This window comes from Arvicanthis niloticus, chromosome 18, assembly GCF_011762505.2.
Source record: "Arvicanthis niloticus isolate mArvNil1 chromosome 18, mArvNil1.pat.X, whole genome shotgun sequence".
NCBI classification, from domain to species: Eukaryota; Metazoa; Chordata; class Mammalia; order Rodentia; family Muridae; genus Arvicanthis; species Arvicanthis niloticus.
In genome coordinates, this window is record NC_047675.1 from 6,516,853 (window position 1) to 6,530,585 (window position 13,733).

General features: G+C 43.7%; 1 protein-coding gene across 9 annotated transcripts in view; it reads left to right on the forward strand.

The window, feature by feature from the left end:
- The window catches only part of Slc10a7 (solute carrier family 10 member 7), a 210,231-nt gene that overhangs the window by 17,821 nt on the left and 178,677 nt on the right, over nt 1-13,733 (forward strand). For 8 of the 9 annotated variants that reach the window (XR_013104775.1, XM_076915437.1, XM_076915438.1 and 5 more), the window contains exon 4: nt 4,368-4,443. Coding sequence is in view for 8 of the 9 variants with exons in the window: in XM_076915437.1 (XP_076771552.1) it covers nt 4,368-4,443 (76 nt within the window). In the remaining variant the exon portion in view is untranslated. Of the gene's footprint in view, nt 1-4,367; nt 4,444-12,002; nt 12,132-13,733 lie in introns of all 9 variants that reach the window. The other variant, XM_076915439.1, reaches the window with a different exon arrangement.

Consider the following 13,733-nt stretch of genomic DNA (forward strand, 5'->3'; position numbering starts at 1 on the left):
TCGCAGGTAAGTTCAGTAAAGCAATTCAGTGGGCATGTCCTGTTTCTATGGTGGAAGGACAATGGATTTGGAGGTGTTGGGCACACAGGAGCTGGATGTTCAGTCTTCTCAGCCTTAGTGCAGTGTAGAGACCTCATTCTGGCAGCTGCTGCTGCCTGGAGTGAAGGAGGCCTGTGCCATGAGGCCTGTGTATATGGGAATCTTCCAGCTGTGATGTGGATACTGGAGGAGCTGAAACTGAGAACCAGTGTGGAGGTTGGTGGAGTGTGGGAGTCCCATAGAGAAATGTATGTGGTAGGGTGGATTATAAGTTAGTTTTCAGGATCTCTGTCTGGGGGTTGTAGCAGTCACCAGGAGCTTAATGTTTCAGGGCTGAGCCACTGGGTCAAGGCAACTTTATTGACTGAGCTAGGAGATTCCACCAGCCTAGGAGTAGAAAGTGGGATCAGGGAGTGCTTTTCACCATGCTGTGCTTCAGAGGAAGAGCACTCAGGAGGAGAGGTAAAATGTCACATGACAAAATGATGTACTTCTATGGACTAAGAATCTGGAAGTACTGAGCATCTGCTGTACATGGGGCATGCAAGAAGCAGGAAGATGTTTTATTTCTTTTCAGGGAACTTCCAATCTGGTTGAATACATAATTAATATATATATATATATATATATATATATATATATATATATATATATATATTACACATATATATATATATATACACACACACACACACTCTATTTATATGTGCTTCTGTGTGTGTCTGTCTATCTATCTATCTATCTATCTATCATCTATGATAAATGATAATTCATATCAGTTAACTCAACAGCATTTGTGTATGTTTAAAGTAGAGGGCTCCAAAATGAGGCATTAGTGTGAGTCAGAAAGTTTCTTGGGGTCAGCTCAGTAGAGTTGAGTACTGGGCTGAGGAATCTTGGGCTTGGAGCTGTAGCTGTAGCCATAGCTGTAACTCAATGGAGAGACCTAAATGGAGAGAACTAGGAATTAATGGTGGTCATCAGAACAGAGCATTCTGATGGCATGAGGATGTCGTATGGGGAGAGGAAACTTGTCATGTGTGTGCTAGGTAGAGCAGGTGGTCCCATCATGCCCATTCCAGGGTAGTAAAGGAGCCTAAACTTGCTGTCCGTTTAGGTAAATCTCTTCTCAAATCCCTTTGTTCTCCCTTAGCCTTTAAGCAGAAACACTGGTGTGTTTGTGTTCTAATTTGCTCCTGTGTTGCCATGATAAACACCGTGACCAGTAGCAGCTTGGTGAGGAAATGGTTTATTTCATCTTATACTTTCAGGTAACAGTGGGTCACTGAGGGAAGTCAAAGCAAGGAACTCAAGTCAGGAGGCAGGGACTGAAGCAGAGGCTTCGGAGGAATGCTGCTTACTGGCCTGTTCTCTGACTTAACCTTTCTTATGTGACTCAGGCCCACTTGCCTAGGGCTACTGCTACCCACAATGGGCCAGGTTCTTCTGCATCAATTAGTAGCAATCAATAAAATGTCCTACAGACCACAGCTGTAGGCCAGTCTGATTGAGGCACTTTCTCCATTGCCATTCCAAAGTGACTTTAGTTTGTGTGAAGTTGACAGTAAAACCGAATCAGTTCAGTTAGCTTGAGGGAGTACAAACTCCACCTCGGAATCACTGGAGAATAGAAGTAAGGAGTGGAGGTAGAACCGCTCCGCAGTGCGAGTATGAGTTTCTTTATAAGCGGCACATGGAGTCACAAACTACTCCAAATTTCAAAGTAGATCATGAGGTGAAAACTAGTTCCCATGATGCATTCAGAGAGAAAATGGACTTTCTAGAAATTGCATATATTTATTCTGGAGCTCTATTGTTTAGCTCGGGGTTATCATTAATAGTAAGGCATGCCAGGCAGTGTTGGTGCACACCTTTAATCTTAGTACCCAGGAGGCAGAAACAGACAGATCTCTGGGAGTTCAAGGCTTGGTCTATAGAGCTAGTTCCAGGACAGCCAGGTTTACACAAAGAAATCTGTGCTAAAGCAACAAAAACACCCCCAAAAATATTTGAAGTGTTTTGCTGGCATAACACTAGGGAGGCTGAGGCAGGAGGGTTGGGAATTTTAGGTTATCCTGGGTTACATAGTGAGTTCAATGCAGTCCCTGAACTGTGCACCACAAAACTGCTGGCCCACAAAGGCCATCAAAGTGGTGGCAGGCCCCTCCTTCCCACTGCAGCGTATGGCTTTGGAAGTAAAATGTCCTTCAGGAGCTGTCAAAATGGCAGGTCCTCTCAAAATGGCAGCACCACGACATCCCAGCCTGCAGCCCTCACAGGACCTGAAGGAGCTGTCTATGGTGATTCACCGCCTTTCTTGCTTTGGTGGGAGCTGCCCCTCAGGAGCTACAGCTTTAGTGAAACACTGCAGGAGGGGGTCCCATAGGAGCTGTCCACAGTGGCAGCAATTACTCTCCAGCTTCCCCCACCCCCGGCAACCCTACAGAGATAGTGCCCCAGCAAAAGCAGGTTGCCCCTGGGAAGGACTTCTCACTCTAACCCATGAGCCTGATGCAGGGAAAAGAAGGTGAAAAAAGCTGTCAGTCACTGAGCAGGAGAACCCACTAATCCCTGAGCAGGAAATCCCACCAGTCCCTAAGCTTCCCAAGATCAGGACTTGAAATCCCATCAATCCTCACTCTGGAAATCTCTGCCATAAGAAGCTCTGCCCCTCAGAAATCCTATATAAGCACTGTCCCTTTGTCCAATTCCCTGCTGTCTGCCCCCAGGAGCAGAAGGCAGCCATCTCTGGATTTGTCCTTCTACACCCCGGACCCTCTAGTAAGTCTCTTTCATGAGGTTTCCTGCCTCGTGTGACTCTCGTCAGAAGCCAGGAAGACAAGAAGCAGTGAAGAGAAGGAGGGAAGAAGGGAAGAAGCAAACCAGTGGAGCATGGCTGAGGCTCTTGGGCTGAGGCTCCTGGGCTCCTCAGCTCAGCCCCCTCCCTGGGAGCTGCAGCACCTCTGCTGAGGAGGCTTCCTCTCAGAGCTGTGTGGCTCCTGGGCCCCCATGTCTCAGGATGCCTTCACATCCTAGCAGAAGCACTAATGTTCAAGGCTAGACCAAGTCAAAAAGAACCAGCCAACTAATCAAACAAAAACAAAACAAATCTTCCCAGATCCCCCGGTCTTATTTTATCTTGAGGATAGGTCTCACCTTGTTGCCCAGGCTGGCCTCTAGCACCTGGGCCTCTCCCTGACTGTGTTGTGTCCACTGGGTCCTCTGTGAATTTTCCTCCTGGTTAGGCTGTACCCTACTCAGATGCTGAGGAATGCTTTTCAGTGTTAGTCCTCAGATTTGCCAAGGTTCTGTTTGTCCAGTGTGCAGTGTGTTTCCTATACCAACTGAGATTATATTATATCATGTCCATGGATGTATAGACATAATTTAATAAGAACAAATTTTAAGTAGAGATTAGAATTTACCATGGAGTATGATTGGAGACATTCATGGTAACTTTATAGCATGAGAGTGTTGTTGAGGAGATGAAAGTTAATGTAAATGTAATTATAAAATATAAACTTTTATTAAGCTCTAGATGTCACCTCGAGGCTTTATATTTTACCAAAGATCTATGAAAATGCAGAGACTTTCTTTGAGACAGAATATTGTGCTACATCAGTTGTCTTTGAACTCATGATCCTTCTTGTCATGTGTTCAGTTAGCTGGGACCATGGGTGTGTGTCACTGTACCAGTTCCTGAAGATGTCTATGGTAGTAACCCAAGATTACCTTATCTATTTTACTTACCATTCACTGACTGCACTTACCATAACCTGGTGGCTTTTTGAACTCCATAATTAAAGTTGAGTGTATGTGTGTTTTAATGAGATATGGTCTCGTGTATTGCTGAGATGGATTATAGGCATGCCTTATTTTTATTTTATATTGTGTTTTTTGAGACGGGGTTTCTCTGGGTAGCCCTGGCTGTTTTGAAACTTATTCTGTAAACCAGGCTGGCCTCAAACTCAGATGTGCCTACCTCTGCCTCCCTAGTGCTGGGATTAAAGGTGTGCACCACCACTGCCTTATTGTATGTGGTGCTAAGGATAAAACCCAGGGTGTTGTATATATTTAACAAGTATTTTGCCAGCTATACCAAATCCCAGCCCCTCAGTGTGTAAACAACTGTAGAAAACCACTTAAGCCTGTAGAATGTAGTGAGCACTCAGGGCTCGTTATCCCGTGGTGGCTAAGCTCAAGAGGGAGCATGTATCAACAAACATTGGTTTCTTTGTTCAGCTCTGCTCTTTAGGAATAACTAGTGGAAATTATTTATAACTGAAAAGGAGGAGCTATTTACAATTGGATTTCCTTTTATTTTTCAGTTTGCAGACAGTAGGTTGCATGCCTCCCCCTGTGTCTTCTGCTGTGATTTTAACCAAGGCAGTTGGCGGAAATGAGGTGAGTCATGGGGATAACCTTACTTATGTGTGCTGTGCTTTGGACGAATCATTGCAGAAAACTTCTGTGAGCCATTTGTGAATGATGTGGTTGTTGGTGTGGCTCAGGTTGATAGAAAAATTGGTGGTGAGTGGAACTAGGTCTTCACATGGAAGAGCAAGGGAGAAGAGTGAGGTGGCAATGGTGACCTTCCTCTCTCAGGAGGAAGCTGGGGGTGAAGGAGGTGCAGTCCAGAGGAAGGAACCTTTCCTACCAGACTCAAGGCTGTGGCCACTTTTTAGTTCCTTTAAAAAAGAGAGAGAGATAATAAATTCAATTACTAGGCACGATTCAGCATGTTTAGTGGCAAACACAGATGATAGGAAATAAGAAAGCAGGCCACATTTCTAGGATGAGCTCAAAGCAATTACCCACCTGTGCCTAAAGTCTGTGTTAACATTCAGATGGCAGCAGTGGCAGGTGCTCCTTGATTGAAAAGCTGGGTGATGTCACACTGAGGGCCCTTCCTTTCTGCTTGTTCTTCCTCCGTTCTCATCTGTGAAGAAGGTGCTCTCAGGGAAGAGGGGAAGGTAATAGGGTATCCCATGTCGTTCCTAGGGTTCTGTTTCCTGTTAAAATTTTTATCTACTCCTTGTTTCTAAAAATACTGCTTGCCTGCTCAATTCTCTTGAAAAATAGCTATGTTAAATTTATTGCATGTGATAAACTACAGATATCTGTCATCCTTTAATCATCTGTCAGCCATCAGTCATCTATGTACCTACTTATATTCTGTTTATCAATCTACCATCTATGTATCATTTATCTACTTATATTCTGTTTATCAATCTACCATCTATGTATCATTTATCTACTTATATTCTGTTTATCAATCTACCATCTATGTATCATTTATCTACTTATATTCTGTTTATCAATCTACCATCTATGTATCATTTATCAATCTGTTCACTATATCTCTATCTACTACCTACCATCTAATTATATATCTATGTATCATTTATCTACTTACCATATATCAATCAATATTATCTATCTAGCTGTCATCTATTTATATATCTATTATCTATCTGTATATAATTTATCTGTCACCTCTTTTTCTCTTTCTCTTTCTCTTTCTCTTTCTCTTTCTTTCTCTCTCTCTCTGTTTTTTTTTTCTCTCTCTCCTCTACCTCCCCCTATCTGTGTTTATGAAACCATCATTTAAAGGGAAGACAAGCGTCATGGTTGCATATTTTTTCTCAGTCATGTTTAGCTTCTTGGAGTAGGAATAAAATGGAGAAAGCAAGCTAACTTAAGCAGTTTCTTTATGCCAAGTATTTTGTTTGCCATACAGTTTGGTGTGTCTAATACGGAGCCGGTGTTAATTCACTTAAGAGGAAAGGCTGCCCTCGAGACAGTGAGCACATTCCTCTGTCCAATCCATGCTGTTTGGACAGAACACTGGAACTGGGTAATTATGAAGAGCAGAGATTTATGTGCATAGCCTGGGAGGTAGGGAAGTCTGGGTTGAGAGGTCTGCATCTGGTGAGGGTTTTCTTGTTGTCCCATCCCTTGGTGAAGGCCAAAGGGGCAGAGAGAACTGGTAAGAGAGAGCAGAAGGACTTCACAGCCGTGAGCCCCTTTATGTAGTCAGTTCATCCTCGAGGGTGGATCAGTCTGTCAGGCTAAGTCCCGTCAGTAGGCTGCGCCTCCCAGCATGCTTACTCTAGAGCAGTGGTCCTCAGCCTTCCTAATGCTGCATTCCCTTAGCGCAGCTCCTCACATTGTGATGACACCAACCATAAAACTATTTTTGCTGTTATATCATAACTAATTTTGCTACTGTTATGAATTGTAATGTAAACATCTGTGTTTTCCTGTTGTCTGACGTGGCCTGTGTGAAGGGTCATTTGAGTGGCCGAGAGGCACATACTAAGAACCGCTGTGTACGGGCTGGAGAGATGCTCCGCGGTTAAGAGCACTGGCTGCTCTTCCAGAGGTCCTGAGTTCAATTCCCAGCAGCCACATGGTAGCTCACAACCATCTGTAATGTACTCACATACATAAAATAAATATCTTTAAAAAAAAAAAAAAAAGAACTGCTGTGTTAGAGGTTAGGTTTCCAATGAGTAATTTCTGGGAGCACACTGACCTCACTCTTTTTTCTTAGGGGGTCTTGCTGTGTTACCCATCTTGGCCCTGAGCTCCAGCAAGCCTCTGTCTTAGCCTGCCCAGCAGTTGACTGCAGACATGCCACTGTCTGCTGCCGGGGACATACTCAAACCACAGCGCCCTGAAATGCTTCCTCTTTCCCTTGGACACCCTCTCCTCTTGCCCCTTCTAGAACCCTTTCTAGGCAACCTTGAATCTGTTTCTGTCACTTTACGCTGGTTTGCGTATTCTGGAGTTTTATAGAATGGAATCCTACAGTATCCCTTTCTGCCTTTTCCCCCCTGGCTTCTTTTGCTCATTGTAATTATTTTGAAACTTATCTATTTTGTGTTCATTAGTCCTTTAGTTTTTTATTTATTTGTTTATTTATTATTTATTTGCTGAGTGTTGTTTTGCAGAGGTACAGCTTGCTTATCCACTCACCTGTCAATAGACATATGGACAGTTTCTAGTTTGGAGGGGTGAGTTTTCATGCACACTTTTCATGCACTGCTATTTCTCTTGAGAAAAATGTATTAGTGGAATAGCTGGATCTTTTGATGTTTCATTGCCTTTAGACCAAGGAAGAATCATCTTTATGTAGTTTTATCTCCTGCTCATAGTTTCTGAAGTGGACAGTTTCCAATCTTTCTATATCCAATTCGTTCTGTATCACAAATGGATGTTTAACTGTTGAAAGAACTTTCCAAGCTAACTTCTGAAGCAGTTGTTTCATTTTATGTTTAAGCCTTTGTTCTGCAACCTCATCATTACTCGATCTTGTCAGTTTTGAAATTTTACCGTTCTAATACATCCATTTGAAAGTAACTTTCATTCTCCAGATGTAATTGTCTCGGAAGTTTACTCCTGAATAAGCTCACCCTTTCTAGTTCTTTCTGAACTTTGGCTCAACTGATTCAACTTACCTCTTCTGGCTATACTCAGCTTTTGGGTTCTTGTCTTGCAGACTGGAGAATGAAATTCAGAGATCATAGAGAGTGAGCTTTAGAGGAAAGTGTAGAATTCTCTTATGTAGGAACTTGAGAGAGGGAGAGAGGAAGGGAGGGAGGGAGAAGGAGGGCTCCAGGGCATGTGCTCCAGTAGGTGTGTGGAATCACTTGTAGGAGTCAGTTTGTTCTGGGGATCAAACTCAGGTCCCCAGGATTAGAGGCAAGCACCTCCAACCTCTTAGCCATTTCCTTGGCCCATAGTACACATACTTAAAATACTATTTAGGAGGGGAAACCAGGAAAGGGGATAACATTTGAAATGTAAATAAAGAAAATATCTAATAATAAAAAAAACCAAATACTATTTAGGGGTGGAGTTGACTAACAGTTTAATGTTGTGACATTTAAGTTTTAAATTGTCTTTATGTAAATGCTGGGAACATGGTTTCTATAACTGTTTCTAGTATTTGAAGTGCATTTCCTGCAAAAAGGTTTATAGAGGTAATCTCATTGTAAAGCATAAGATAATAAAACAACATATTTTATACAGTTATATAATATAATTGCTGAAAAGCATGTACATTTATTTAGTTAGATTTCTGTTTTAAATGTAGGGTTCTGGAATAAGAAATTTGACTCTCCCCACCCCTCAAAAAAGCCTGTCAAAGGGTCTTGCCAAGAGAATCTTCATATTCAAATCTAAGTTACCTACGACTCACAATAACTGCCATGGGAATTCCTTTTATAGAAGAAATTTATTTTTTAAAAGACTGGAAAATTAATGCCTTCTGTTTGGAGAGAGATACTAGTTTTTTACAGTGTTGTTATAAAGACATCACTCTCTCATCTGTGCTAATGTTAATTCAGAGCAAAACACCAGCTAGGGTAGCATTTGGGAGAAGAGATACGTTCTACTTTTGTCTCAGTGTTTCTTCTCTTCCAAGCTTAGCAAAGGAGAAATTACCCAAAGGCATTCTCTAAAACTAGAGTGTGTGGGTCCTGACTGCTGGGCTGGGCTGCAGAACTGTGAGGGAAACAGAAGGAAGGAGTCTGCCTTCAGATTTCTGAAGGGAAAAGAACCAGGAAAGTGAAGGAAGAAAAGAAAAGACACCAGGAATACCACCGGATAAGGTCAGGACAAGAAGGAGAAGCTTCCAACCCCGTTTGGCAGTGCTAACCTTTACCTGTATTTGAAACTGTGCTTGGTACTGGAATCACTGAAGCAGGCCCCTCCACATGTAGGCAGGCTGTTTAGATTTGCTTATCACTCCCCAGACCCCAAGATAAACTGTGCATCAGGTGCAAGAGCACTGCCTGGGTTATTACAGTAGTGAGCTTGGACTTTGCTTGCCTCAGTCCACCCTACCTGTTGGGTTCCAGTGTTGGCATTTCACAGCATAATGACACCCGTGTGCCTATGTCCAGCTTCAGAAATAGCATATGGTGTGTAAGGCTAGCTATGTGTCCAGTTCACCTAAGACTTTTCTCACTTTTACCATAAGGAATAAAGAGAATAGATAAGCTTTTGTCACACAGAGAAGCCATCTTCTTTGAAGCTCTGTAACAGAAGATAGATCAATGAGAAAAAAGGCAGAGCAAACTTGTTTAACTGAAGCTTTACCTGGCATGGGAGAGGTTTCTGAAATGGGGACCCAGAGTCTCAGGAGACCCCATGTTTATGTATCTAGAGCCTGAAGTGTAGCAATGGAGTACTGGGGTGGCCGGAATGTAACCACTGTGCTGGGGGTATAACACCTGCCCGTCATATTTGCTCTGGTGTTGCTGTAGGTCTTCTTTGCCTCTTTGTCCCCAGGCATGGAGTAGGATGGCCTGTCACATGAGGATTTTGGGGAAAGAGAGGAGAGGTCAGTGAGTAACCTGGTTTTATGACCCACTAGCCAGAAGGGAGGAGAGAGGAGGCTAGACCTTGTTTTCCGTTCACTGCTAAGGAAGTGTCCTGCTTTCTTGTGTGCAGGGCTTGTGTTCTGCCCTCCAGTCTGCTTGCCTTTGAGAGGATTCAGACCTCTAGCTCCTGTTAGAAACTACGCAGAAGTAGAAGAGTGGCATCACTTTAGAGGGACCCTTTCATTAAATTATTGTCTTCTTACCTTAATATAGAAAAGTCTCAAATATGCACAAGTGGATTACATTCTGCTTGGGACACTGGGTTGTGTTTCTAGTTGGAGGAGTTGGAGGCATTAGGTTGTTATCTCGCCTAATAAAGGATTAAGTTAGCATGCTTCTTTTCAAATAGAAACATAATTGAGGTATTTAATTATATAGTATTTATGAGGTAGAAGGATTTTAGACTCCTTTGATAATAGACACATGAATTCCAAATACACTTTAAAGAAACATTTTGATTTGGAGTATAGAAGTGTGTGTATAGCTTCATCATTGGGGCTAGTGTCCAAAACTCTGTAAAGGAGATTTAAGAGTTGTCCCCTGAGCAAAGATCTTTATTACGAGTGGTGAACTCTTTTAAGTCACAGGTGAAGGTCATGAGTACCTGAGTGTATTTAAAAAAGGTTTTCTCAGTGCTTGGAAAGCAAATGAAGCCCTCATTACTAGCTTTGAATGTGTAGCTCTGAGCTTTTTGCTAGAGGTGAAAGGTTAAGATCATCACAGTCTGAGTGGAGAGGGAGAGTTCAGTTCTGGGCTTATCAGGGTTATTTTGCATTATCAGTGGGGAGTCGGCTTTGCTAATCCGGTGCATGAAGATAACATTTCATTGAAACATTTATAAAGGCAGTCAGAGCACATCTGACCCACCCAGGGAGGGGCGGGAAGCCTATCTGTCAGTCACTGCCCTCAGCAAGCACTGTTACCAGCCATTCCTTACTTTCTCCTTCCATCAGTGGGTAGTGGACTAATGGCATGTGGGAAGAAAACTCCATGAGCGTTGCACCTTCTGACAAGCCAGCAGCAGTGCACTGCAGCTGTGTGCCGTCTGCCCCTGTGTACAGCCCGCAGCTGTGTGCAGCAAGCCCGCAGCTGTGTGCAGCAAGCCCGCAGCTGTGTGCAGCAAGCCCGCAGCTGTGTGCAGCAAGCCCGCAGCTGTGTGCAGCAAGCCCGCAGCTGTGTGCAAGCCCGCAGCTGTGTGCAAGCCCGCAGCTGTGTGCAAGCCCGCAGCTGTGTCAGCAAGCCTGCAGCTGTGTGCAGCAAGCCCGCAGCTGTGTGCAAGCCCGCAGCTGTGTGCAAGCCCGTAGCTGTGTGCAGCAAGCCTGCAGCTGTGTCAGCAAGCCTGCAGCTGTGTCAGCAAGCCTGCAGCTGTGTGCAGCAAGCCTGCAGCTGTGTGCAAGCCTGCAGCTGTGTCAGCAAGCCTGCAGCTGTGTCAGCAAGCCTGCAGCTGTGTGCAGCAAGCCTGCAGCTGTGTGCAAGCCCACAGCTGTGTGGTGCTCAGCCTCTTGCACTCATCTCAAGAAGGCACAAATTTCCCCTTGGATGAAAGGACAACAGTAGCAGCACAAGGCCTTCTGTCTACTCTGCCCTCCTTGCCTTTTGCTTCAGCGCATCCGGCCCAAGCTGGATTGTTAGGAGCACGAGAAAGAGCTGACTACCTCCAATTTAAGCCATTGTAAATGTGGTTAAATACATTTTCTCAAGGTTTTATCTACCTCAGACTTTTCTCACTTAACTCTAAGCCTTTTAGTCTGTCTTCCATTCTCCAGAGCAGGCAGAAGAATTCAGCGGGCAAGATGGCGTCTGGTCGCCAAGTCCCGCCGCCGAGAATCAGTTCTGTCCTACGCGGCTTCGGTCTTTGATGCCATGGTCACTCCCCTGCATCTTACTTACTTCTGTTTCCCTGACTGACACTGCTCTCTAAATCTGTCGCTTCACTTTTTCGTGTTTAGCTCTTTTCCCACCTCAAGGACAGTGGAGACCTGAACTTGGAAAAAACAAAACAAAAAAACCATTATCAGCCTGGCCAGATTCCTGCTTCTGAGTCCACGCCAGAGCTCAAGCACGTGACCTGCACCTTTGTGTCGAGCTCTGCTTTGGACTGCTCTGCTCTTGGGCAGAGAGTAAGCAGGTCCAGCTTAAGGTGTAGTCCAGTTTAAGGTGTGGTAATATGCTTTTTTTCTGCCTTGGCGAATTTCAGCCATGCTTGAGCACAGGTGCTCATGCCTTGGTATCAGGCACATCTAGTTGCTCTCTTCATTGAAAAGCATGTATTGTTTGTAGTGCCTTTATAAGAGCTTCAGTTTAATAAGCAATAGACAATGGGTAAGTAGTAAGTCACTAGTATAAGATGATTAGTGTTTTAAATGTTCAACATTTAATAAATTGGATAACTTCAGTTTATTAGTTAGCTGGTTAGTAATGTGTCTGTGTGTGTGTGTGTGTGTATGTGTGTGTGTGTGTATGTGTGTGTGTGTAACCTGGAATATTTATATCAGCCATCCAAGATAATATCTTCAGAGAACAAAAGGTCAGAAGAACCAAATTACTACTTGGAAATTTGTTTGTTTTTAGAATTTGGAACCAGAGAGATTGAATAAACATATACCGTGTTTTCCTCAAACTCAGCACCTAGGAAGTCATCCTGGCACCATGTTGTGAGCAGCTGAAGCCCACAGGTGCCTTCTTCCTCCCAACATAAAGGTTTGCTCCTAGTCTAATTCTCCTTTACATCACAGTGTCTGCATGAGTCATGGCCAATAAGGTAGCATATTGAGGATTCGCTGTGCTTAGTGACCGCTTCAAACTCCAGGCGCTTTGTCTAAGTGGAATCTTGGATCCCTCGCTGATTTTGAGAAAATGCCAGCCCAAATAACAACAAAAAACTATTCTCTTAATGTTGGAATGTTGGACTCTAAGATCCAAACGAGGGGGCGTGCTCCTGCAGAATCACACACAGACAGAGGATTCGCTGCAACAACATGAGGTTTAATGATACTGGTGCATGCAACACACTGGGGCTCCCAGATTAGTTCCGAAAAAGCCGTCTAAAAAACTAATATATGAGGTAAAGTACATTTATATGTTACAGCCACCAGTCATTGTTTTAAGTTCATGATGGGTTAGCTTAAAAATGTTTCTTGATGTGTATGATCCTTTTTATGAAGAACAGGGAACGGATATGCCTTCACTTTCACTTGAGTTTGCAGTAGGTTCTTTACCAAAATAGCTCATCATTGCAGGGCTGACAGGGTTCTCCAGTGGGTAAGGCCACTTGCCGCCGCCAAGCCTGACAACCTGTCAGTCTTCTAAACCCATGTGGTGGGATTAGAAAACTGACCCTGCCATTTATCTTCTGAATGGCATGTACATGCTGTGACATGCTTGTGTCCACATATATGTGTGCATATTAACATAAAATAAGTAAATGTCATAAAAGTTAAAAATATCATTCACATTGTCTTTGTATAAGGGGATTGCTGGCATGCACTTGTCCTTCCGGATTTTTGTATATAGCCCTTTTGCCCAGAGTGGGCTCAGCAGGGGGCTATCCTACATGCACAAGAAGACAAGCCTGCATATGTAGCAGCCCGTGCAGTCACAGACAGGCTGGCTGTGTGGCAGCGTGGATCCCTGTGTTCTACAGAGCACTCTTTTAGTTAGACACTGTGCTTGTTCCTGTTGTACAGATGAGAAATGGACACAAAAAGAGATCAAAAAACTTGTTCAGGGTTGTAAAGAGCAAGTCAAGGAGCCTGGGTGAAGACCTTGGTTAGCTCTTTGCTTCAGGGCCTGGGGCTCATTACCTTAGGCTGCTTTGTCTGTCACAGCAATAAGGTGGCAGTGTTGAACAGAAAGCTCCAATATGACTTAGTGCTTGAGCCACCTTGGTGGGAAAAATAAGGGTTCTCTGAGAGTAGACCAAGAAGTCCAAACTTGGTAAAAATGCCCCATACAAAGTTGACTGGGTGCATTCTTTGAACTGGTAGCTTCTTCCTTCAGGAAACACTTCCTATGTTTTCCCAAGTCCTCTGGTCTTCTCTGGTGTCTTTAGCATAGCATACTGTGAAGGCCTGCTTGTCTCAGGAAAGGGCCTTCCTCCATCAACGTGGATATCTCTCATCTACTGTTGTAGCTGCTGTATCTAGTGTGTAGAGTACCTTCAAATCCATGTTCAAACAAATGAGTACTTAAAGATTAAAAAGAAATCTATCCCAGTAAGTATCTCCACCAGGCATATCAGTCAGTGCTCTGTTGCTTTGACAAAGCACTGTGGCCAAAGCAGCTTATGAAAGAGTTTAGTTT